The sequence below is a fragment of the Frankliniella occidentalis genome, unplaced genomic scaffold (genome assembly GCF_000697945.3).
Source record: "Frankliniella occidentalis isolate FOCC.00 unplaced genomic scaffold, Focc_3.1 Scaffold601, whole genome shotgun sequence".
Lineage (NCBI taxonomy): Eukaryota > Metazoa > Arthropoda > Insecta > Thysanoptera > Thripidae > Frankliniella > Frankliniella occidentalis.
In genome coordinates, this window is record NW_026267717.1 from 61,623 (window position 1) to 82,339 (window position 20,717).

The 20,717-nt window shown below is 37.0% G+C and overlaps 4 protein-coding genes across 8 annotated transcripts; 2 read left to right on the forward strand and 2 right to left on the reverse strand.

Moving 5' to 3' along the window:
* Nucleotides 1–298: 298 nt before the first annotated feature.
* Nucleotides 299–4,514, reverse strand: LOC113212363 (rap1 GTPase-GDP dissociation stimulator 1). The gene is made up of 12 exons (XM_026431031.2): nucleotides 4,336–4,514; nucleotides 4,014–4,142; nucleotides 3,664–3,936; nucleotides 3,406–3,575; nucleotides 3,194–3,314; nucleotides 2,946–3,077; nucleotides 2,704–2,856; nucleotides 2,497–2,628; nucleotides 2,143–2,406; nucleotides 1,723–2,021; nucleotides 1,547–1,649; nucleotides 299–1,442 (listed from the first exon to the last, which is right to left on the reverse strand). The coding sequence occupies exons 1-12, from the start codon at nucleotides 4,340–4,342 to the stop codon at nucleotides 1,315–1,317; spliced, it is 1,911 nt and encodes a 636-aa protein (XP_026286816.1). The 5' UTR covers nucleotides 4,343–4,514; the 3' UTR covers nucleotides 299–1,314.
* A 218-nt stretch (nucleotides 4,515–4,732) lies between these two features.
* Nucleotides 4,733–6,455, forward strand: LOC113212367 (CDAN1-interacting nuclease 1). Its single transcript, XM_026431037.2, has 7 exons — nucleotides 4,733–4,989; nucleotides 5,086–5,190; nucleotides 5,277–5,419; nucleotides 5,542–5,621; nucleotides 5,694–5,743; nucleotides 5,823–6,062; nucleotides 6,135–6,455. Exons 1-7 carry the CDS (start codon nucleotides 4,883–4,885, stop codon nucleotides 6,277–6,279), a joined length of 870 nt encoding a protein of 289 aa, XP_026286822.1. The 5' UTR covers nucleotides 4,733–4,882; the 3' UTR covers nucleotides 6,280–6,455.
* Nucleotides 6,456–6,547: 92 nt separating this feature from the next.
* On the reverse strand, nucleotides 6,548–8,512 carry LOC113212368 (uncharacterized). The gene is made up of 5 exons (XM_026431038.2): nucleotides 8,132–8,512; nucleotides 7,939–8,046; nucleotides 7,768–7,869; nucleotides 7,297–7,690; nucleotides 6,548–7,194 (listed from the first exon to the last, which is right to left on the reverse strand). The coding sequence occupies exons 1-5, from the start codon at nucleotides 8,221–8,223 to the stop codon at nucleotides 6,967–6,969; spliced, it is 924 nt and encodes a 307-aa protein (XP_026286823.1). The 5' UTR covers nucleotides 8,224–8,512; the 3' UTR covers nucleotides 6,548–6,966.
* Nucleotides 8,513–8,809: 297 nt separating this feature from the next.
* Nucleotides 8,810–19,396, forward strand: LOC113212361 (yemanuclein). 5 transcript variants are annotated; one of them, XM_026431024.2, is made up of 19 exons: nucleotides 8,810–9,103; nucleotides 10,701–10,811; nucleotides 10,924–11,019; nucleotides 11,136–11,291; nucleotides 11,428–11,625; nucleotides 11,705–11,912; nucleotides 11,995–12,096; nucleotides 12,173–12,350; nucleotides 12,424–12,582; nucleotides 12,661–12,735; nucleotides 12,804–12,908; nucleotides 13,045–13,257; nucleotides 13,377–15,105; nucleotides 15,640–15,732; nucleotides 16,560–17,000; nucleotides 17,449–17,559; nucleotides 17,656–17,801; nucleotides 18,278–18,435; nucleotides 18,881–19,396. In XM_026431024.2, the coding sequence occupies exons 1-19, from the start codon at nucleotides 8,939–8,941 to the stop codon at nucleotides 18,904–18,906; spliced, it is 4,470 nt and encodes a 1,489-aa protein (XP_026286809.1). In that variant the 5' UTR covers nucleotides 8,810–8,938; the 3' UTR covers nucleotides 18,907–19,396. The 5 variants fall into 5 exon arrangements, with proteins under 5 accessions (XP_026286809.1, XP_026286812.1, XP_026286811.1 ...); XM_026431027.2 differs by lacking the exon at nucleotides 18,278–18,435; XM_026431026.2 differs by lacking the exon at nucleotides 15,640–15,732.
* Nucleotides 19,397–20,717: the final 1,321 nt, after the last annotated feature.

Genomic DNA, 20,717 nt, shown 5'->3' on the forward strand with positions numbered 1-20,717 from the left:
GGACATGTCAATCCTCTCTATGCATATGCACCAGCGGAGTCAAGCACAAGCACACCCGTCCCCCACTGGGACATCTTTTCATGTTTTCGCCCACCACGGGATTTCACCAATTGTGTCCTACTTTATAATTCTAGTATTATGAGGAGTTATTCTCTAAGCCGATCTTTCCTCATGTACAGAACAAATATTTACATAGTGGCTACAGGGGTTTAAAAATTTGTGTTGGATGTGGTATTTCATTCATTATGCTATGAAATGCTTATTTCATTCTTTAACAGATCCTCATTAAAAATGCATCTACAAAATGTCATCATACTTTAATAAAGTAAGAAAATAAAACATTTTTGAAAGAAAAATTAAAGACCAAAGATGCTGGAAGATTGAAGACACAAAGAACAGGATAACAGCATTGTTTAAGCAATTAGTTTGGCACAAAATCATTAATCACATTAAATTAATAAAGCTTATTGTAAATATCTATAACTGCATGTGCATGAAAAATCATGCAACAAACAATGTTAGCTGAAAATATATTATGGTGATGCCTTTATCATATGTACAAATGAATACAGTAGATATTAAACTCACAACACATAGATACAATTTGGTAAAGAACAGTTTTTTCTGAAACTTACAAAAGAAAATAGGAAAATATGTAAGTATTTAAAGCAAAAGAAATCTGCATTCAGATAGAGGGTCACTAAAGTTGCTTGGACCGCTTTGACTGCTGAAAGTAGAAAAATAGGCGATACAACAGGACATATTTGTGATTTTGACTTGTGTGACAGTGCATCATTTCCTCATACCTTACTTGCCAGCACCTTAAATGACCCAAGTGACCCTCATATCTAAACGCAACTAAAGCAGAGGCACGAGCATGACAAACAGATCTGGTACGCACCCACACCGTTTAAACTTATCAGGAAAGAACCTGTTAAATACCGCATATATTAATAAATAAAACATATGGCACACATGAAGTTTAAAAATTTAGCCTAATACCTGAAATTTTTCAAATTTAAGGGGAAAAAACAAAAGGTAGTAGTCAATTCTTTGCACTTCTAATTTGCAAGATTTGATTTTAAAAAGAAAAGAGTACTACTGATATTTAAAAATATTTAAGAACCAAAGTTCTCATAACAAGAAAGAATTAGGTTTTGAGCTTGTAGGTACTTTAATGGAATGTTGATGAATCATAAAAATCATAGATTTGGATAACAGTATAGCAAGTCACTGTACATGGTGGAACCAAATATTAATTCTAAGCAGAGGAAGAGGGAAGGGAAGGATTGTTTATGGTGTTACTGATGCATTTTATGAAGTCTTCAGAGCAGTGGAGAGCTTTGATACCAATTCATCCAGGTCTGAGATATCTTTCCTGGTGGCCAGTCCAGTGAGCGATTCATGTACACCACTTTGAGCCAAATCTTTAGCTAGAGTATCTAGAGAAGAAATTAATGGCCAGGAATAGATTACATTACATTAGCATATTGACATTATCCAAAAAAGACAAAACATGTAAGTACAGATTATGTAGAGAGCTCACCTGATAAAACTAACTCTCCAAGGAGTGCAAGAGCATTGCACAGCATAGGTTTTTCCATTGATGTTCCATGCTGTGTCAAAAGATCAGCTACCTTTGCACACACCTAGAAAAAAAGTTATTACAAGATCATTTTTCCTACTGATATGCAAATTTTACCTGAGTCTTACAACCAGTACCTTAGAATCCGCAAGAGATTGCTCAGCTATTGGTAGATTAGTTGAAGACACCAAGGTCAAAGCAAGTAAAGCCTCATTTCGCATCACAGCATGTTCAGAACAGAGCATGCTCACAAGGGGAGATAGAGCACTACACTGTACAACAGCAGCCCCAACATCTTTGCTTCTGCTGTTTTTAATTATCCATGCAAGAAGTCTGCTTGCTTCTGCTTGCACCCCAGCATGGCAATCCGCTGCAGAGTATTCTACAAGTTTTCTTAAGAGTTGACTATTTTGACCCAATTCTTCCGCCGCTTGATCTAAAATAAACAGAAAAAACTAGATTAACCAAGGCTAAAAATCTTTAGAACATCATATGTCTCTTTAAATTATAACAGCAACACAATCACATAAGCTACAACAAAAGTTAATTCAGCAAACCTTGTCCATCTACAAGCATTCTGAGAGTTGCCAGAAGTTTGAAGGCCACTGTAAGGGTGCAAATGTTTATCATTGGCGTCAAAACATCCAGGGCCCCTGCTTTCAGGATAACTGGCTTGTTTATAGTAGGAATTGCAAGATTTCTCAAAGCTGAAAGTAATGCATGTTGAAGACGAATATCATCCTCTTGACCATTGTGCTTTTTAAGCAGTAAGAGAAAATGCTCATGGACACCACTTTCTACCATCTTCATGCAGTGAGGATCTGCAAAATTTAGAGACAATACAGAAAATTATGTCTTCAGTTTTGTTTAGGTTGTTGAATGGGACGGAGTTTCCCTCAAATGAACCTTACCACATCGAGCAAAGTTTCCTAAAGCAAGAACACCTGTTGTTTGAAGATCAGTGTTATCAGTTTTGACCCATTGCAGCATATTTTTGTAAACCTCTCCTTTGCCATCTCCATAAAGCATAGCCATGCTTGTATCTAGAGACGAGAAACAACATTTGAGAAACAATAACATAGGGACTACAGGAAAGGACTTTAGGATAAACTAACTACCTTCATTCAAAATTATCACGATCAGATCAGTTGCCAACTTGAAAAGGTGCCTTGTTTCATCATCAGCTTCCTCTATTAAGGGCCTGTGTTTCTCAACAAGACCAATTAAAAGTTGACAAAGTCCATGCTGTGCCAGTGATTGTTTTACACCATCTGAAAATTAAAATTTTTGAATAATTTCATTTCCCTACATGTATTACATCAGTCACATGGTAGTAAAGCTTGTTGATGTTAATACCAACCATCTTCAGCATGATTTTGAAGGAGTTCTAAAACGGATTCACAAATTTCAGCAGAAGAGGCTGAAAATGTTACAAGCACTTGCACAAGTGTTTGGCAAACTTTTTCAGTAAGAACAGTTTCACTAGAAGACACTGTAAACAAAATTATATATATTTAAAAAAAAAAAAAAAAGACAGATTGAAGAAAGAAAACTAGAAAGCAGTAAAATAGACACAACAAAATTAGAAAATTATTATGCAATGAGCACCTTGATCAATAAGGTATCCAAGAATAACCATTGTATGATTGGTTGTGTTGCAGCCATCTTCAGTTTGACAATCAAGTTCCAAAACTTTGCAAAGTAATCCAATGCCACCAAGTGAAACCAGCTTCAAAAGAAACAGATGTACAATGATTAGTCTTATTATAGAAAATAACTCTTCCCCGACCACATACTGCACAACACGATGTTGCACTAACTTTTTGGTGTTTATCAGGCTGAGATATGGTAAGATTGAGAAGAAACCCGATGATGACAGAGCGCAATGTGCGAGCTCCAGGTACATCATTTCCAAGTATGATTGCTCTTTCTAAAACAGAGAGTAATACTTCCAAGCCCTCTGCATCCAAAACACAGGCTTGCCCAAGTTCTACAGCATAAAAAACAATATTATTTTCTATGAAAATCATGATACCGAATTGAAATTACTCAAGAAAAATATAATGCAAGGAACTCACCACTTTCATAACACATATTACCAAGGGCTCGACATACTTGTGTGACCACAGCCAGATTTCCACTAACAGAAAGATCGGATGATTTTTGCTGAAGAAGGTTTACTAGCTGTTGAGCAATAGGTGGTTGTAGCGTTGCAAGTCTTTCTCTACCGGCAGCTGATTTGGCAACTTCAGCAAGTACATTGGCAACAGAAGCCACAACGTCATTTGATGTCCAGCGTAGCAATAAGACTAGTTCCACACAAGGTACAATGCTCACGTCAGGAACTGACTCTGAATAGGATGAGAACATACTAATAATAATTACAAAAGACAAAATTGCAGAAAAAAGTTTAGGAGAAAGACGTTACCTATGCCATTTTCTTTAATAACAGAGAGAATATCTTCCACAATTCTCAAGACATTTTCAGATTTATTTTCAATTGCCACTTTGAGATCGTCAATTTTTGTCTGCAAAGCGAGGGCAACAGCTGATGGTGCTGAAAGAGATATATGTGCGTTAATACAAGTCTGACTAGACATCAAAGTAGCTTCATTAGGAACATAAGTATTGTTATTATCATCATTTAACAGTAAAATTACAAGAACAGCCGCAATTACTTAACAGAACTAAATAATTCAGGTTTCATTTTTTTCTTTGGTAATATTATTTAATGTCATTATTCTACCTACCAGTCATCTTTAGGGATTGTAACGGAGATGTATAAATTTCATTAACAATTAGACATTTTGTGAGACATTTCTAAATTCGCAACTTAACAGAAATTTTACGGTACAGATGTTGTAGCGATGCTGTTTTGTCAAAAATATTTTGTTGGTTTGTTGGGTTTGTAGGTTTGTTGACCACGCTCAGGGTGCTCAGCATGGAAACACAAATATTAGTGATTTTCAGATTTCATATTCAGTACCAGTACTCAAACACCTCTAAATTGTTTGTGGTTTTTTAATGTGAAGAAATTTCGAAACAAAATTTCCTTTCTTTCCATGTTCTTTTACAATAAAATAAAATATAAAATAGACCTGTCACTGATTTTCTACGTTGCCGTACTGAGCGGTGCGGAAGGCTATATATGAAAAATTCATCGATCGAATTATAGTGTTTTTAAAACAGTTCATGTGAAATATTTTTACATAGTTTTTCTACTATTATTTTTATTTATTTATTTGCGCCTTCCATTCATTTCCATTAAATTTTATACCAGACTTTTAACGTAGTAAGATGCCAGGTATGTCATTGGAACTTTACCGAGAAATCTGCACTGAAATGAAGAATTTCAAAGGATCTGCCAGAGAGTGCAACTTTTATTTGTGTGAGAAGTTTCCTGAGTAAGTTGACAGATAGCTAACCTTCTCTCATAAATATCAGTTTAACGTCCCTGTGACCTCTCTCACAATATAAATTGTTCCTCTTTTATTCTTTAGTGTTCCAAACCTATCACTAGGTAGTATTTATTCCCTGGAGTATCAACGGCGTATGAAACAAAACCATGCCCGGATATCATCTGCTGCTGCAAAATATTACGATAGGTACAGTAGGCTAACACAAATATTTGACGTACATACCAATAACAAATATATGTTGCTACTTATTTATTTGTAAATCCCTTCCGTAGATTTCAGGAAGCTGTGAACAGGGGGGACGAACCAGGTATCATTCTTCGCATTGCCCAAGAAGTTGATATATCCCCTGCTCTCCTGGCTCGAATGATTTTAGAGCAGCATTATGAACGGCTTGCGCCAGAACTTGCGATTTCGGGTATGTTCAATTATGTACTGAAATTGTTCAGTTCAACTAAATAGTTCACTAAAAATTAATTATGAATCCATTAAACAGACTCTTTTCAACTTTTTATTTACTTTTACTTTTTGTATTCACAGTTTCAAAAGCTCTTATATCTAGAAAGATGAAAGACACTACCCTAATAGAAGACAGAGATGTTGCTTATGAAGTTTATTTGGTAAGGATCTCCTCCAGTAGAGACTATTTTTTTGACTGCCTGTTATTGTATCATATATTTGTTTCTTTTCAGAGCACTCTACATGATGATCAATATGGACCATTAGCTGATGTTGGAAAACAGTAAGTAATGGCTTGTTCTAGCACTTTTTATACATAAAGCTTGAACACTTTTTGTATTACTCTTTTGGAAAACCTCCAGCTCGCTTGGTCAAGAGTTTGAATTAAAGCTGCAAAGAATAGCTAAGGATTTGAAACTAGCTTTTCGAGGAGAAGAGCATCTTCGGCTGAAGGGCTTTGATAAAACACCTGACTTAAAATTAGACATACCAATCGCTGTGGACGGCTTCATAGTGAATTGGATAGAAAGCAAAGCACTTTTTGGTGATGAAGAAGGTCATCGGGGGTACCTTAAAGACCAGTACCTTAGCTACTGGAATAGGCAAGTGATTGTTGAAGTACTCATAAGCTTTTCTAGTATAGGCATGAAGTTAATTTATGTCTTCCTTTGCAGATTTGGTACTGGCCTAGTCATATATTGGCTGGGATATCTTGAAACTTTAGATCAAATGAACGAAAAGAAAATCATAATTATGAGCGATTTTCCCAGTAACATAACTAAAATGAATCCTCACTGTATAAAGCCACCCCAGTTATAACACCAGAGATTTATTACTTTCTTTTAGATTTTGTTAAAAATAGCTTTTAAAATATGAAGTACACAGTACCTTTTTCTAAAGACCCTTATGATTTTATTTTTCTTTGAATAAAATATAATAAATAAATTTGTACATATATATCATGCCAAAAATATATTACTTGCACAGATCGTTAACCTGTTGTACAAAAGCATAATGTCCTACTCTTTAATCTTGCTTTGGACGGAAAACCACATACTTTACATAATGTAAAAAATGAAAGGTCAGGTAAAGCTATCACAGTGAGTAGTTTATCTTCTGAAATAAATTGATAAGAAAAAAGAAAGGGCATAGGACAAAAACATCCACACATGTGCTGAGAAAAACAAAACAACACCATATAACACAAATAAAAACATGTACACTCAGTGAACTAGAGAAAACATCTCGTTCATCAAAGGTGGATTCATGACAAGAATGCTGCAAGAGTAGTTGGGACAAGGAGAGTGGCGGGACAAGGCAAACAATGCTCCCCACACCACTCCCCTTTCCCCAACTACGTTTGCAGTGTTCCTATCCTAAACCCACTTTTACTCCTTTAATATCATGGTTTTGATTGAGATACTATAAAACCTGACTGAACAGAAGCTCACACACACAAAACTGAAACTATACCTAAAAAGTAAAAAATGCAAGTTGTACTGTAACTTAAGAAAAACGCCACACAATAGGTCTTGCAAAAGCATTTCGAACCAGTGGTTCTCTTTGACCTTTTGAAAAATTTTCTTGATATTCCGTCATCCAAATACCACTTAAATTTACAGGGCCTTGGTGATGATGTGATCTTTCCTGTTGTCTTTTCTTCAATGCCATGGCCAAGTGTGATTCTAGCTCTTTTAGTCTATTGCCAGATGCTAGAAGAGCTGATGTATGGACCTAAACAAAATTCAAAAAATAAAACATCGGAGTAAGCGTTTGTTAGAAGAGCAAGTCCTCCGACAAATGGAACACAATTATAGTGAATTTCTTCTGTAATACCTGACCAACAGGTGCCCGCACATTATACGTCTTCTGCCCACCCACATTTTTGTCTGAATCATTCCACCCAAAGGCAGCAAATACTGGAACACTTTTCTCTCCAGAATGGTAGTTTTTGAGTGCATTGCGAGTGGGAGATCTATTCAAGTGGGAATGTACTGCTTTTCTTGACACAGCATCATCAGTACTTCGACTGTCAAGAATTTCTTTTGTATTAAAACTTCCCCTTGAAGTACCATTATTGTCATTTCGGTTTAGGTGCTCTGTAGAAAAAGTATTATTCTGCATTGAGGTAGCTGTTTTTGAAGCATTTGATTCGCTTGATCCAGCAGTTTCCTCTGATACTTTAGGAAGGGGATTGTGCTTTACTTTTGACTCCTTTTCATTGAGCAATCTAAATTTAAAAAAAAATCATGATGAGTATATGCCATTTTCTTCATTATAGTCTACGTCTCATTTACCGAAACTTACTGGTTATCAATAACTTTCGTTGTTTCTATAGTTTGCAATCCTTTATCCTCAAACAGCTTTGAAAATTTTTCAGTTTTACAGAGGGTACTAGTTTCATTAGATCTGTTTAAAAAAAATACATTAAGCAAGCTCTAAAAAGTAAGATAACATTTTTAAAATGTACAAAATTACCGTATTGATTCTTCAGGTACATTACTGTCTTCATCACAATCACATTGGTCGTCTATAAGTTGGTAACGCCAGTAATGATCTGATAAATGCATTCTTTTTTGAGCTTCTCTACAAAATCAAATAGTGAATTTAACAGTCAGTAAATACATTAAACAAAAAGATCTGACAACAAATAACAAATGCACCAACTTACCTGAATCTGACATTTTCTCGCCAAATTTGTGCTCTTAAATCATTTGACAGTTTCAGAAACTGCAGTCCATACTCTGACTTCTTGTGCACCATTATAAAAACAACTAAATATGATGATACAGTCCTTTAATTTAAGAAATCATATATTTATAATTCATAACTCATGGTATCAATATGACATGTTTCTTGAATATTTGTCATCTGCCACACGTTCATCGGCGACGCGAACGCACGCAGACATCCCTAAATAAACAGGATGTTTTCTGTATGATCAGACAGCAATTATTGCAAATTCTTTTTGAACGAACTACTGGAAATTGACTAGAATCATAACCATCCTCTGTTTGTTTATGTTTGCTTACAGCAAAATAACAAAAGAACAAAAGTAAGGAGAAGAAAAGGGGAGGGGGAAGAAGCAATGAATGACGGCATGAATGGCAAAATGAATAGAATAACCGGAAACTGTGTTTCTTACAAACACGAGCAACAAATTATCTGTATTAGGATCTTTATCAATTCTTTTGAAATACTGACCAGTTTTTCAATAAAACCTATTTAAAATAATATGTTGATATAGTACTTCAATCAATATTCTTTGTAGCGCTTTGCACCCATTAAGTTTACTCTGTAGTTCACCAATGGCTGGTGGCTAAACTGTTCAATGGAACAATAATTGTTCTGCGCATCTTTGTTGCGCATCCAAAATCCAAACAGTCGAGAAGAAGATGGCGACGTGTGGTCTGTAATTCAAACATGTCTATGTTAGATTTCACTCTTGTGGAATTGCCGTGTAGGAAGTTCGCGAAAAATGTCAGACGGGAAGAGAGTTCCTTTGCAGTCATTAGGTCCTAGCAAGAAAGACAAGAAATGCAAGATAACGTCAACAACAATACGTCTGAACCTCACTCTACCTACTTGCAATTCGGATACTTTCGCTGATTTCAATTACAATACTCTCATATTGAACGAAAGAGTAAGTATTCCCTGTTTAATTTTTGCCACACACTATTCCTCGTCAGCCTCGATCTTGTCCCCTTTCAAGCACTATGTTACGTTCGTAATATGTCGAAATTGAACTTGGCCTGAAATCCCTGTCAAGCACTCTGTGAGGTTATACTGGGTTTTCTGGCTGTCTGTACGTTTCTTATCTGGCTGTGTGGCGTGGTTTTTTAACTTTTAATTCTGTAACTTTTCCCCTCGCGACTCGTGCCAAACACCTATTACGTGCGTTAGAACTGCACTATCTCTGGTGCCTTCTACTCAACAATTCCTCCTCTACCGCAATGCCTTCGTGTTCTGTATAGTTGTACCATTGTACTTCGCCATTTAACTCAACATAAAATTCATTTGACACCTGGTTATTTTCGCCATTGTATTAGCATTTTACATGGCTGTAAAATTTTCGCGGGAGGCCCAGTGTTAACTTGCTCCATATACTTGAAACTGCATCTTGCTATGCTGTGGACATAAATGAGTGGACTTGTATCTTGCGAACAATACTAGAATGAAACGACGAAAATTTTCATTTACATCTCAGTTAGTCGCCGTGGCGTGCTTTTAAATGTAAACAACCCTGTGAGCAGTCAGCTGGTTTGGAAGGGAATGGCGGCCATGATTGAGGTTATAAACATCAGACGCTTTTGTCGGTATGTCCATAGGGCGTTACATCTCTTTCATTTGTTGTAACTTGCCCAGCTGCTTAGTTTGACGTGAAAATTTGTGTATCGGGCTAAACATTCTGTTATCTTTTTTGCATACCAGTTATGCTCCAATGTTTTTTCTCAAAACTCTGCTGGACCACCTAGGATTTGCTCTCATGTTTATGTCAGCCAATTCTCTATAGGTCTCCAAAGTTGACGGTTTTCCAGTAGAGAAAAGGTAACGGGGCTTAGGAGTGGGGGGCACTGGCACTTATGTAGGTGCTGCGCTCGCCAAACCCCTCCCTCCCTCCTCCTCTCCCATTGCTTGCGAGCGCAGCAGTGCTCCGCACACGAGAGAGTGTTGTTTAAATGCAAATCTCACAAACGAAAAGCGACTAATGTTACGGGTCGATTTTGAGTTGCCGCGTCATTGGAATTACAGAGCGGTACGGCATAGCGCACCTCCGACAGCCCCCCGGTGGACGTCCTTTTTCTTCGTCCGCCCCCCTGCCCCTCCCCGTTTTCCGCTATCCCCTCCCCTCCCCATTTTCTTCTCCGCCCTTCCTCTGCGTACTTCCAAACTCAACAATTTTGCATTACTTCTATAGATCGCGTTGGACACGCCGTGGGTTTCTTCGTATACCGAGTTTCAGTTTCGTACCGCCCCAAGTTCTTATGGACATTAGGCCTTTCGCGATGCGGCGGGGGAGGGAAGACCGTGCGTGTGGTCACGTATGCCGGTGGTGGGACGAGCTCATTCCCAGGATCAGTACGGTGCGGGTGCAGTTGTCGCATGGCCAAATGTCATTACTGCCCGCTGTTAGACGTTTTACTTTTGATAATTCGACTTAGATTACAAGGACTCAGGCAGAAATGATTCAAATTGCTTTCTTATCAATTTAATTATAATTACTACAATTTTTGTTTCAGAGGAAAAAGGAGAAAACTAAAGAGAAGGATAAAGTCAATGGCTTGGATCCCTACGCTTCTGATGATGAAGATGACTTACGTCAAATTGCCCGAAGCTTTGAATCCAAATATGTAAGTTTCTAAAAACTGCTCTTGTTGTTTAGAATGTGTTTCCTCAGGAAATCACTTTAATTTTAGGTACCTTGTATAAATTGTTCATTCTTACTATTTGCTATTTCTGAAGGGTACTCCAAAGAAAAAGTGCAGGAGACTAGAAGATTACACCGAGCTGGGAACCGGTTATGATGACAATGATTCATTTATTGATAATACAGATGCAGTAAGTACAATTCGTTTGACATAATAATGTATTGACATTTTACAGTGTCTGAAATATTCTGAGTTTAACTCATTAATAAATTTTGTCTCCATCTCAAATTCTTTTCTTTATTTCAGTATGATGAAGTTGTGCCAGAAGATAAAACTCCAGAGCTTGATGGATTTTACATAAACAAAGGTCATTTGGTGCTGAAACAGGTTGATGGACGCTCTTCATCAGACGACTCGTCGTCTGATGAGAGTGAGGGCCCCTCAAACTCTAAAAACCATAAGGTGTGTGTAATAGTATTTGTGTTTTTTTCTTTTAAATCACATTATTTGGTGAAGGTTTTTCCAATTTTTAAAAAAATTTATCCTCTCTGATCCTCTCAAACATCTTATCTATTTTTTCATTTCTTTTAAATTTCAGAGGCGACTATCATCTGAGAGTGAATCAAGTTCTTCAGGATCCTCAGACAATTCAGATGATAGTGAAGGAAGTGATGACAGTGATGAAAGTGATGAGGAAGGAAATGAGGAGGCAGAATTAGAGGAGGCACCGAAAGATGTGAAACCCAGTCCCAAGGATGAGAGAGGCAATGGACACATTACAAATCCTCCAGTTAAGGTACTGTATCGTATTTTCTTTTTCTTTCAGGAATTTCAAAATAAATTTTGATCTTTTCTTTTTCTTTTTCTTTTTTCAGAAACCTAAGCTAGAAGTCCCACCAAACAAAAAGACCAAGAACAAGACTATGTCAGGAATTGTCAGTAAAAAAGGCACCAGTGAAAAGGAACATAATGATAAACGCCTCAAACTTGATATCGGTGAAAGGGAGCATGTTGATAAACGGTCCAAACTAGATGGAAGTGAGAAGGAGCAACATGATAAGCAATCAAAAGTTGATTCTGAAGGTGAGATATTTTTGAATGGTTTACTTACACTACACTGCATGTGAATTTCTATGTGTGTTTGACCTCTATCTGCTTTGTACAGGGATAAAACGAATCAGCAGCAACATTGATGCAGCCATTGAAGCTGTTGCCCGAGGTGAGGACTCCAAGGAGAGTGGTATAGCTGAATCCAAGTCTCACTCAGGTCTGTTTGTAGCTGAAAGTGCAATTATGTGGCAGCAATTTTACAGTTACTTACTAGTAGTGTTTTATTTATATAGGTTCATCAGATGACTCAGAAATGGAAGAAACCAATGGACCTACCCCAACTCCTTTACCAGAAGACCTGCCAGAAAATGTTTTAAACTGTATTTCTGATCTCAAGGAATTGGCTCTTAAAAATCGTACATTAGGCAAGCAACAATTTTTCACTCCAGCCGTGAATTCATTATTGCTACGGTAAGGTCTGCCATATTATAATAAATTTTACTTTTGTTTCTTTTTATTTTAACCTGACTTTGTTTTCTTTCAGTTTTGAGAAATTAATGAAAATAGTTCCTAGAGACAAGAAGGGTGCTATCTATGATCATCTGGAGTGTTATGTACCATGTCGCAAGGAAACTCTTATGAAACGAGGGAAAGCTTTACTTTCGGAAAGTGTGGAATCAGGCTATAAAGAACCATTAGCAAAGTAAGTCTGCATTCCTTAGAGACACTTTTTGAAAACCACATCTTCAAATTTTCTAACTTCTTGCATCTTCTGTTACAGATTAAAGGCTGGAATTGATTCCCTCATGCCAAATGCTCTAGAAAGATATCTAGCAATGTGCAAGAAATATGACAAGTAAGAAAAGTCTCTTCTTTCAAATCTATACAACATTGTGTACAAAATTAATCTTTATATTTGAATAGTTCCAGAACATCAGAAACACCTAGTGATCTCTCTGATCCTTCAAAACCATCACCAGAGAAAACTAAAATACCAAGAAGACGTTTTCCATGGACTGAAGAATTAAAGTAAGTTACATTCCATTAAGCTAAACAAGTTCTGTTAATTCTGTGAACTATTTTTCTATTTTATATCTATCTTGTTATTCTTATTTAATCTCTCTCTTTTATTTTAATTTTTTATTTATTATATTTTTTTTTTCAGGGAACTTCTTTGCCTTGCTGTAAAAAAGCGACGAATGTACTTTGGAGTGATGGCGAGGCAGAAAGGTGAAATATGGGATGATCACTTAAAGGAATTTTTGAAGAATGAGGTGCTGCCGATGTGGGAGATAGGATGGATGAAAGTTACTAGCTTACTTGATATTCTCTCTAAAATGGCATCAGACCTGCTTCAATTCAAACCAAGTAGCCCGGGGTAAGAGAAATTCACCTCTCTCGCTCTCTCTCTCTCTCTCCTCTTTTGAAGTTTAAAATTAGCAATGTGCTTTTGTTATCCACTCAGGATAAGTTTCATTGTGTGTTCTTCTGTTCCAGAGCAACAATTAAGAAAGTTCCTCCATGGCCGGCCCCTAAAAAGCAAGGGATGAAAGTAAAGTCTGAGGATGTTGTTAAAAGTGACAATGTTGTAAAGAAAACTAGTACTTCCGTTAACAATGTTGTGTCGAATTCTGTACCATTGCAAAATGTGAACTATCAGAATCAAAACAACTCATCATTGTTAATGTCAAGTAGTGAGCCAAGTGTGAAAAGCACTGAATCTCATCAGAATGGGGCCAAAACAATATCGAGTTCTACTCCAGTGCAACCGAGCACTCTTCCATCTGTCAATCAAGCTAGTCCATTGGACCTTTTAGATAGTGAAATTGTTGAATGTATTCGTACATCCCTTGCTAACAGTCTAGTTAGTGTAACACCTGTGCAGTCTTCAACAAATAATAATCAAGGAGCAAATGCTAATATGGATGGCATCTCCAAGACTCGTAGTGTACCTTCAAGTTCCGCAAGTTTAAGAAAATCGTTAAATAATAGTGTTGAAATCATCAACCTTCAAACCAATGGAATGGATGCAAGTGTTGAATTAGTTCACAAGAAACGTTTATCATCTCAAAGTGGTGCAAAGCATCAAGCTCATCAAACTCTTAACTCTGATTTGCAGGATTTATCAAAATCGCAATCTAGCAGTTCTATATCAAATGTTGTTTCATCTCAAGCATCACATACCCCCTTATCCCTTTCTACTTCTTCTACTCATAATTCAATTAAGGTATCAAGTGTATCAGCTATTAATTTGAAGCTCAGTGGTGCACAGTCTCAGCCACTATCTACCCAAGCTCTGAATCAAGCTCAGACATCCTCAACTAAAGCCCCTGTGTCACAGTCTTCAAAAGTGCACAATCATCAAGCTTTATCAGTGTCAACAAATTCTGCTCATTTACCTACATCAACTTTCAACTCTCAATCCCTTATCTCTCAAGGGATTGAATCATCTAGCCTGGGAGTAAGCTCAAGTCTTACAATAACTCCTGTGAAGCCCAGTTCTAGCAGTAATTTGTATTATCAACAAGCTAAAGGGTCAGGACATTCTAATGCATCGAATACCAACCCTCCTGTTGTTTCCCTTGGGAACTCTAATATTCGCAGTGAAGTAATTGTAACTCCTAGCAGTAGCTCCACCATGCCCCATATTAAGAGCACCAATGTTAACTTTAGTGGAAATAGTGTGAACAGTGTTTCTGGTAGCAATAACTATTCGAGTTCTCATCATAGTGGCAATAATTTTTCAACATCACATAGCGGAAGTGTCACAAACTTTTCAAACACACATGGTGTGAATGTTAGCAGTTATCAGAGTTCTCATGGAACTAGTGGTAATAATTACTCAAATTCAATGTCAAGTTCTGATGCAAGAATTCATCGTCAAGTAAACGTCAGTGATTCTCAGTCAGCAAAACATATTCCGGCTGAGAAGACTTTTGCTCAACCTTCAAGAAGCCAGGCAACTGAAAAGGCCCCATATATGTCATCAAGCATGTGGTCTTCAACTGTTCCTGTTGATATTCCACGAAGTTCATCATCGTCCCCAAGTTCAGTGAAGTCAGTAACTCCTTCACCTGAAAAAGCATTAGTGAGCCGTAAGGATAGAATTCTTCAGGACAGCAGAGAAAGAGCTGCAAATGACCCAGCTATGCCAATTTTGAGTGGGCCATTCAGAAACAGTAATATAACAAGTGACCAGAGTAATGCCATACGGAATCAAGCGCAGGTGAGTTAGCTACTTTTTCTCTAAGTAAATTAAGGTTTATCATGGTTGTTTTAGGTCTTCTGCTCTTTGCAATCTTTCCGTGAATTTCTCTTGTATTGACCATCATTTTTCACTCATGATAGTCTTTTCTTGTGCAATCAGCAGTATGTTTATTATTTATGTGACTTTAGCTATGCATTTTGAGGGACAGTGACAAGGATCCTTCATAATATGGTAGTTATTTGATTATTTTTTTAAATTGGCCATTGTTTTTTTGCAATAGTTTGTGGATAGTCTGTAAATTCCTGGAAGCAGATCTTGGTTGGTTTTACTTCATATGTGACAGATAAATTGTGTGCCAATTTTTAAAATATTTTGACAGCAAAAACACTTTTTATGCCAACACACTAGGTACTCAGCACAGAATGCACTGAAGCAGTTTCCTCAGTCAAGGCGAAAATAGTTTTTAATTTTCCTCTAAGAATGCTTTTATTTCTTTTAATTATGTTGAAACAAATTACATGTTTTGTGTCCTGGCCTGGTTGTGGCCAATAGGCGAAAGCAACATCTCAAAGCCTCAATTGGGACGACGACTTGTTTGAAGATTTCTTGAAGATACCTTCTTCCATACCTCAGAGCACTCATAAGGTAGTGTAATGTGTGCCATGAGTGAAGATAGACCCCGTTTCCTACAATATAATACTGGTTCATTTGTTGCTCTCAACCTGCTTTGGTGTAGGGGCTGGAAAATCTCAATATGTCTCTTGTCTAAATTCTTGCTTTAGTATTGTGCTGAACATATCATTTATGATGGCAGAAATTACTGAATACTGCTTTCCATCTGTTCTTTGCTTTTCTCAGTTTGACTCATTCATTGTTGTCAAAACTGCTCTAATGCTGTTTCTTCACAAGTCTTCACTGCAGCTCATTCCACAAATCACAACAAAGAATGTTTTAAATGCTACATGTTCAATTGGAACACTACTTTATGTTGCTCTCCCTTTTCTTCATTAATCAATGGTACTTGCTTTCCTAGAGACTTTCGTGTACCACATCCTCAGTGCTGCTCTCTGCAAACTCTGTTTTCCAGGGGTTTGGATCTTCATTTAACCCTTTCGGAATTTAAACCGTTGACCAACCTAAGTCCTTGTTCTGACCTTGGAATGTTGTCTTCTGGCTCCTTTTTTAACTCACACATTCTTACACTAAAAGATGAGGCTTGACTTTTTTCTTCATTTTTAATCACTTTGTTGAACACCTTACAGGCATTGTGTGCCCTGCTCAGACCTATATTACTTAACCTGCCTGCCTGCTTCAATCCTTGTCTTAGTTTTTGGACAAATACATGAATTTTTCCTTGTCTTTTTATTAGTTAACAAAACATGACAAGAATTGTTATTTTTTTGTCTGGTGATTACTTTTTTGGATACAATGCATATTGTGCATAATGCAATCCTTTCAATCTTTGTCTTCAGGTCTCCACAACCTCCATGGACAATTACAAACACACACTTCCAGTATTGGAACCACAGAGATGTGACAATATTATCAATAAACCTTCACTTCTTGACTCTCTGAGAGCTAAGAACATTACATCTGAGCCTCAGAGGGTCAATGTTGTCATGCAAACTTCTAATGCACACAACATCTCTAAATTGAGCTCTGTAGCTTACACTCAGCATTCACGCGATCCGCCAAGGACCAATACCACTATGTCAAATCATACTATACGTGATATGCAGAGACTAAGTTCAACAAAATCAACTTCTTCCAATTCTGACTCAGTCAGAGCAAATGTTGTGATGGCTACACCCCATTTTCAAGAATCATTGAAGGATGAAATGAGTGATATTCTAGCCGGTATTCCAACTCAAATGCTTTCTAGAACCGACCACTACACCATCACCAATTCCATGGTGAGTCGTTTGGTCTGGAAAAGAAAAAAAATACGCTTACGCATTTTTTGTTGCACAGCTTTCTGCAGTTTGATCCCAGTTGCACCCACCCCTCTCCTCCCATTTGTGTTGTTCACCAATCAATATGTATCCTTTTATCCATTTCCCTTCCATTAAACATCTTGCCAAACAGCCCACAATTCCGCACATGTCGTATTTCTTTCTTGCGTTTACTAAGTACTTTTTACTTCTATATTTTTTATGTTTTTTTGTTTAGGAAATTATTACCTTTAGGATAGAAAAATTTGATTTGGTCACCTTATTTTCCCTTCTCTGTAATTTTAGCCACAAGCTGTACTCCAGTGAGCTGTTTCTTTTGTTTTTGTACAGTTTTACAAAAATTTATTTTATTAGAAAAAGATGTCTCTGTTTTGTTTCCTATTTTAATGGTCACTGTCTGATTTTACAGCCCAGTCACAATACTAAAAGAAGAAGCTTGCTGGAAATCTCTGAGGTAGATATAGACAATGCTATGCGAACGGGAGCCGCAACATCATCTTCGAGTAGACTCGACTCTAAGGTACCATCTTAATGTATTATTACTGTAATATTTCTTCACCACACACCTGTATTCCTCTCTGACTGTTTTTGTTCTGTTTAAAAAAAAAAATTCTAGCCTCTGCAAGCTAAACGTGAAGACTCCTTGAAAGCGCAGGACTTGGCCATGAGAGGCATTCTTCGCACAAATTGTGATGGTAATTACATGGAGGAGCCGTGGAGCACAGCACCAATCAAAAAGACTGTTTCTAACAAGTCATCCAAGTAAGTTGTCTGTAAACATTTTATGTGGACTTTGTGGATGATCCTGTACTGTACTTTCAGGTTTGCTTCACCTGACATTTTGGGGATGAATGTTTCAGTTTAGTCCATTGTTATGACTGTTCTTTGGGTTGCTGTTTTAACTTTTCTGTCTCAAGTATCTCATTTGCTGAACGTGTCTTATTTAGTAGTCAGATTGGGTATTTTGGGCCAAAACTTACCACAAATGTTATCATCTATACTATACTTAATATAATTTTCTACCTTGTGTACCATATCATACTCAAATTGAGCTATGATTTCAATTCATTTTGTCTATGGGAGCCATCATAATTTACTAGAACTGTCCGTTTAAGTACTGTAGTTTGGTTTCCTTCACCATTTGTAGAGCTAGAAGTTTTATTGGTTGTGTTGTTTCTTAGCTTGATGTAGTCTATGAATCAATTATCATTATTAACCTTAAGATTTGTCATATTCAGTGACATCTCGGATCAAAGACTAAGTGGAATGGGCACATTATCCTCAACTCTAAGCATGGCAGGGCTGGACGGCATGGAATTGGGTTTGCCGTCTCACTTGGTTGGGTATCAGAATGACTACCAGCGGTATCTGTTTTGCAGCTCATCTAAAAATACAGGTAATTGGAATCAGCATTTATTGATTTTTCATTCATTATGCTTTTTCTCAATTGTAAACAATTGTGTGATGCTTTTTGTGTGGGGTGCATGATAGAATGGGCCGGCCACAATTGTGTGTTTAGCAAATTTCTCTGGCAGGTCTCTAGATACCCTTTTCCCTCCTTGCTTATGAGGTTGCTTTACATTGCTTGTAGGGTGTAGATTTTCTTTTAATACTTTTTCTTAGGAAAGCAACATCTATCATCATTTCATTAAATATGTCTGTATCTATCAATATCATGAAAAGCTTTTGATGATGGATGGCTTTTTGTGTTCTACCAATTCAAATTACAAATTTTCCTTACAAGTGCCTTTATGTTTGTATTTGTTTTTCTTTGCTATCTAGTCACAATATCGAACCAACTGTTCAAATGGACTTTTATTAACCATCATCTTACTTTACAGGGCCAAATGACCACCGTCCATTATAGAAGACTGCTTAAATCTGATAGAATAATGGAGTTTTATTATACTTCAATCTTTCTCTCATATAATGCCCAGTGAGAGAATTCAGTTCCTGAATCACTTTCATGTGCCTTCCTCTAAATCACAGTGATGTTCTGATTACTGTAGACTAGTTGGGGTAGACCAATTTGCAAAGATGGTGCAGGAATGTTTTTTAATTGTTTTTTATTTATTAGACAAATAAGCCAGAAGAGCCGTGGCTCCATAGTGGCCAGATGTATTCCTTGCAGAATGTAAATAAATGTTACTTAAGTGGCTGGGTAGTCATTATCTTAGCCTGTTATAGCTTGTGTTCAGTAATCAGTAATGTCACTTAATCTTTGTACTTTTAGGACCTCCACAGTGAGGCACTAATGTGTTCATCATCATCATCATCCTCATCGTAATCATCATCATACATGTAGTATTTATGAATAAATTTCCTGAATGGTCATTGCTATTGAGGAAAGAATAATTTATGTTCTTTTTCAAATTGTTTTATTCAACGAGGCTTTACTTCCAAATATTGAGATTTCTTATAATGTAACATAAACTTATTTATTTGTTTTACGGTATTGAAACTTGTTAGCCCACTTCCAGCTTGTATTTTCTTCAATTTTGATGTGACTTATCTCTAGTTGTGGGTAAAATTTACTCTTTTATGCCTGGTCTGTTTTTAAAAAATGCTAAGAGATGGTATAATTGTCTTACTACAATGCTCAGTTTTGTACTACAGTAATATCATGTAATACCCACTACTTCCTGTAATTATTATTTTATTGAGCAGTTGCAGTGTAAGAAGTAAAGATACAATATTTGAACATAAATATACTCATTAATAACTGGGATAATTTAGGATCCAGGTGTCCTGGGAACTTATGAAAATGTTGAGGCACCCTGCAGACTTCTGGCCTTACAAATGAACTAAATGTTGGAGTGTCTGCTATCTTTAAGAGTCTCAGAGGAATTCCAAAGACTGGCGTTATCCTGCAAAGCGTGGCCAACATGTGCCCACGTGGTACTCTGTATTCGTATTAGGCGAGTGGCTCGTGGCGGGGAGTGCCGGGGGGTAGGTGGGGTACATTGGGACAGTAGAAATATCATTTATTTCTAACAGTATTTCCATGCTGAAAATAATTGACACATTGCCCATGTGAGCATATATCATGATGGTATCAGTGTTGAGAATATTGAACACCATTGGTGTACAGAAAATATCAAATGATGAGCTCAAAAATCTGTTAAAAGTAAGGTACCTTCTTATTTTACTAGCAATTTTCTACGCGAACTGAAATGTGAGAGCAAATCTCGGAAGTGGCTGGTCGGTAGGTAGTTCCTTACGACACATTTAGCAAGTGAGGATTTTGAGTTAAATCCCAAAACACCGAAGAAAAAGAAAGGAATCACGGGGGAGACGATTTGGGAAAGTTTATCACTAGTGACCGATGTAACACTTCAAAAAATTCCAAAATTGTCTCACTTGTAGATAACTGGCCTATTAAGACTTCACTGATAAACTAAGTGTTCAACTGCTCAACACTTGTAAGTGTGCAACTGCAAATTGAATACTTGCAAGTGTCCAACTCCGTAGTTCTACACTTGCAAGTGTTAAACTCGGTAGGTGAGCACTTGCAAGTGTGCAACTCCTCAGTTAAACACTTGCTTAGATTGGACGCTTACTGTGTAGGAAGTGCTCAACCGAGGAGTTGCACACTTGCAAGTGCACACCTACCGAGTTGCACACTTGCAAATATTCAACTTTCAGTTGCACACTTGCAAGTATTTAACTTGCAGTTGC

Bases quoted from the DNA above. Each gene is read 5' to 3' on its own strand.
- LOC113212363 (XM_026431031.2), bottom strand. The intron at 3,576-3,663 runs GTGAGTTCCTTG...TTTATGCTGTAG, and splicing joins TAATATGTGTTATGAAAGTG to AACTTGGGCAAGCCTGTGTT. The intron at 3,315-3,405 runs GTTAGTGCAACA...TTTCTTTTGAAG, and splicing joins AGCCTGATAAACACCAAAAA to CTGGTTTCACTTGGTGGCAT.
- LOC113212367 (XM_026431037.2), top strand. From the start codon at position 4,883: ATGCCAGGTATGTCATTGGAACTTTACCGAGAAATCTGCACTGAAATG. The intron at 5,622-5,693 runs GTAAGGATCTCC...GTTTCTTTTCAG, and splicing joins TTGCTTATGAAGTTTATTTG to AGCACTCTACATGATGATCA. The intron at 6,063-6,134 runs GCAAGTGATTGT...CTTCCTTTGCAG, and splicing joins TACCTTAGCTACTGGAATAG to ATTTGGTACTGGCCTAGTCA.
- LOC113212368 (XM_026431038.2), bottom strand. From the start codon at position 8,223: ATGGTGCACAAGAAGTCAGAGTATGGACTGCAGTTTCTGAAACTGTCA. The intron at 8,047-8,131 runs GTAAGTTGGTGC...TTGATTTTGTAG, and splicing joins CGAGAAAATGTCAGATTCAG to AGAAGCTCAAAAAAGAATGC. The intron at 7,870-7,938 runs GTAATTTTGTAC...TTTTTTAAACAG, and splicing joins GTACCTGAAGAATCAATACG to ATCTAATGAAACTAGTACCC.
- LOC113212361 (XM_026431024.2), top strand. From the start codon at position 8,939: ATGTCAGACGGGAAGAGAGTTCCTTTGCAGTCATTAGGTCCTAGCAAG. The intron at 11,020-11,135 runs GTAAGTACAATT...TCTTTATTTCAG, and splicing joins TTATTGATAATACAGATGCA to TATGATGAAGTTGTGCCAGA. The intron at 12,736-12,803 runs GTAAGAAAAGTC...ATATTTGAATAG, and splicing joins ATGTGCAAGAAATATGACAA to TTCCAGAACATCAGAAACAC.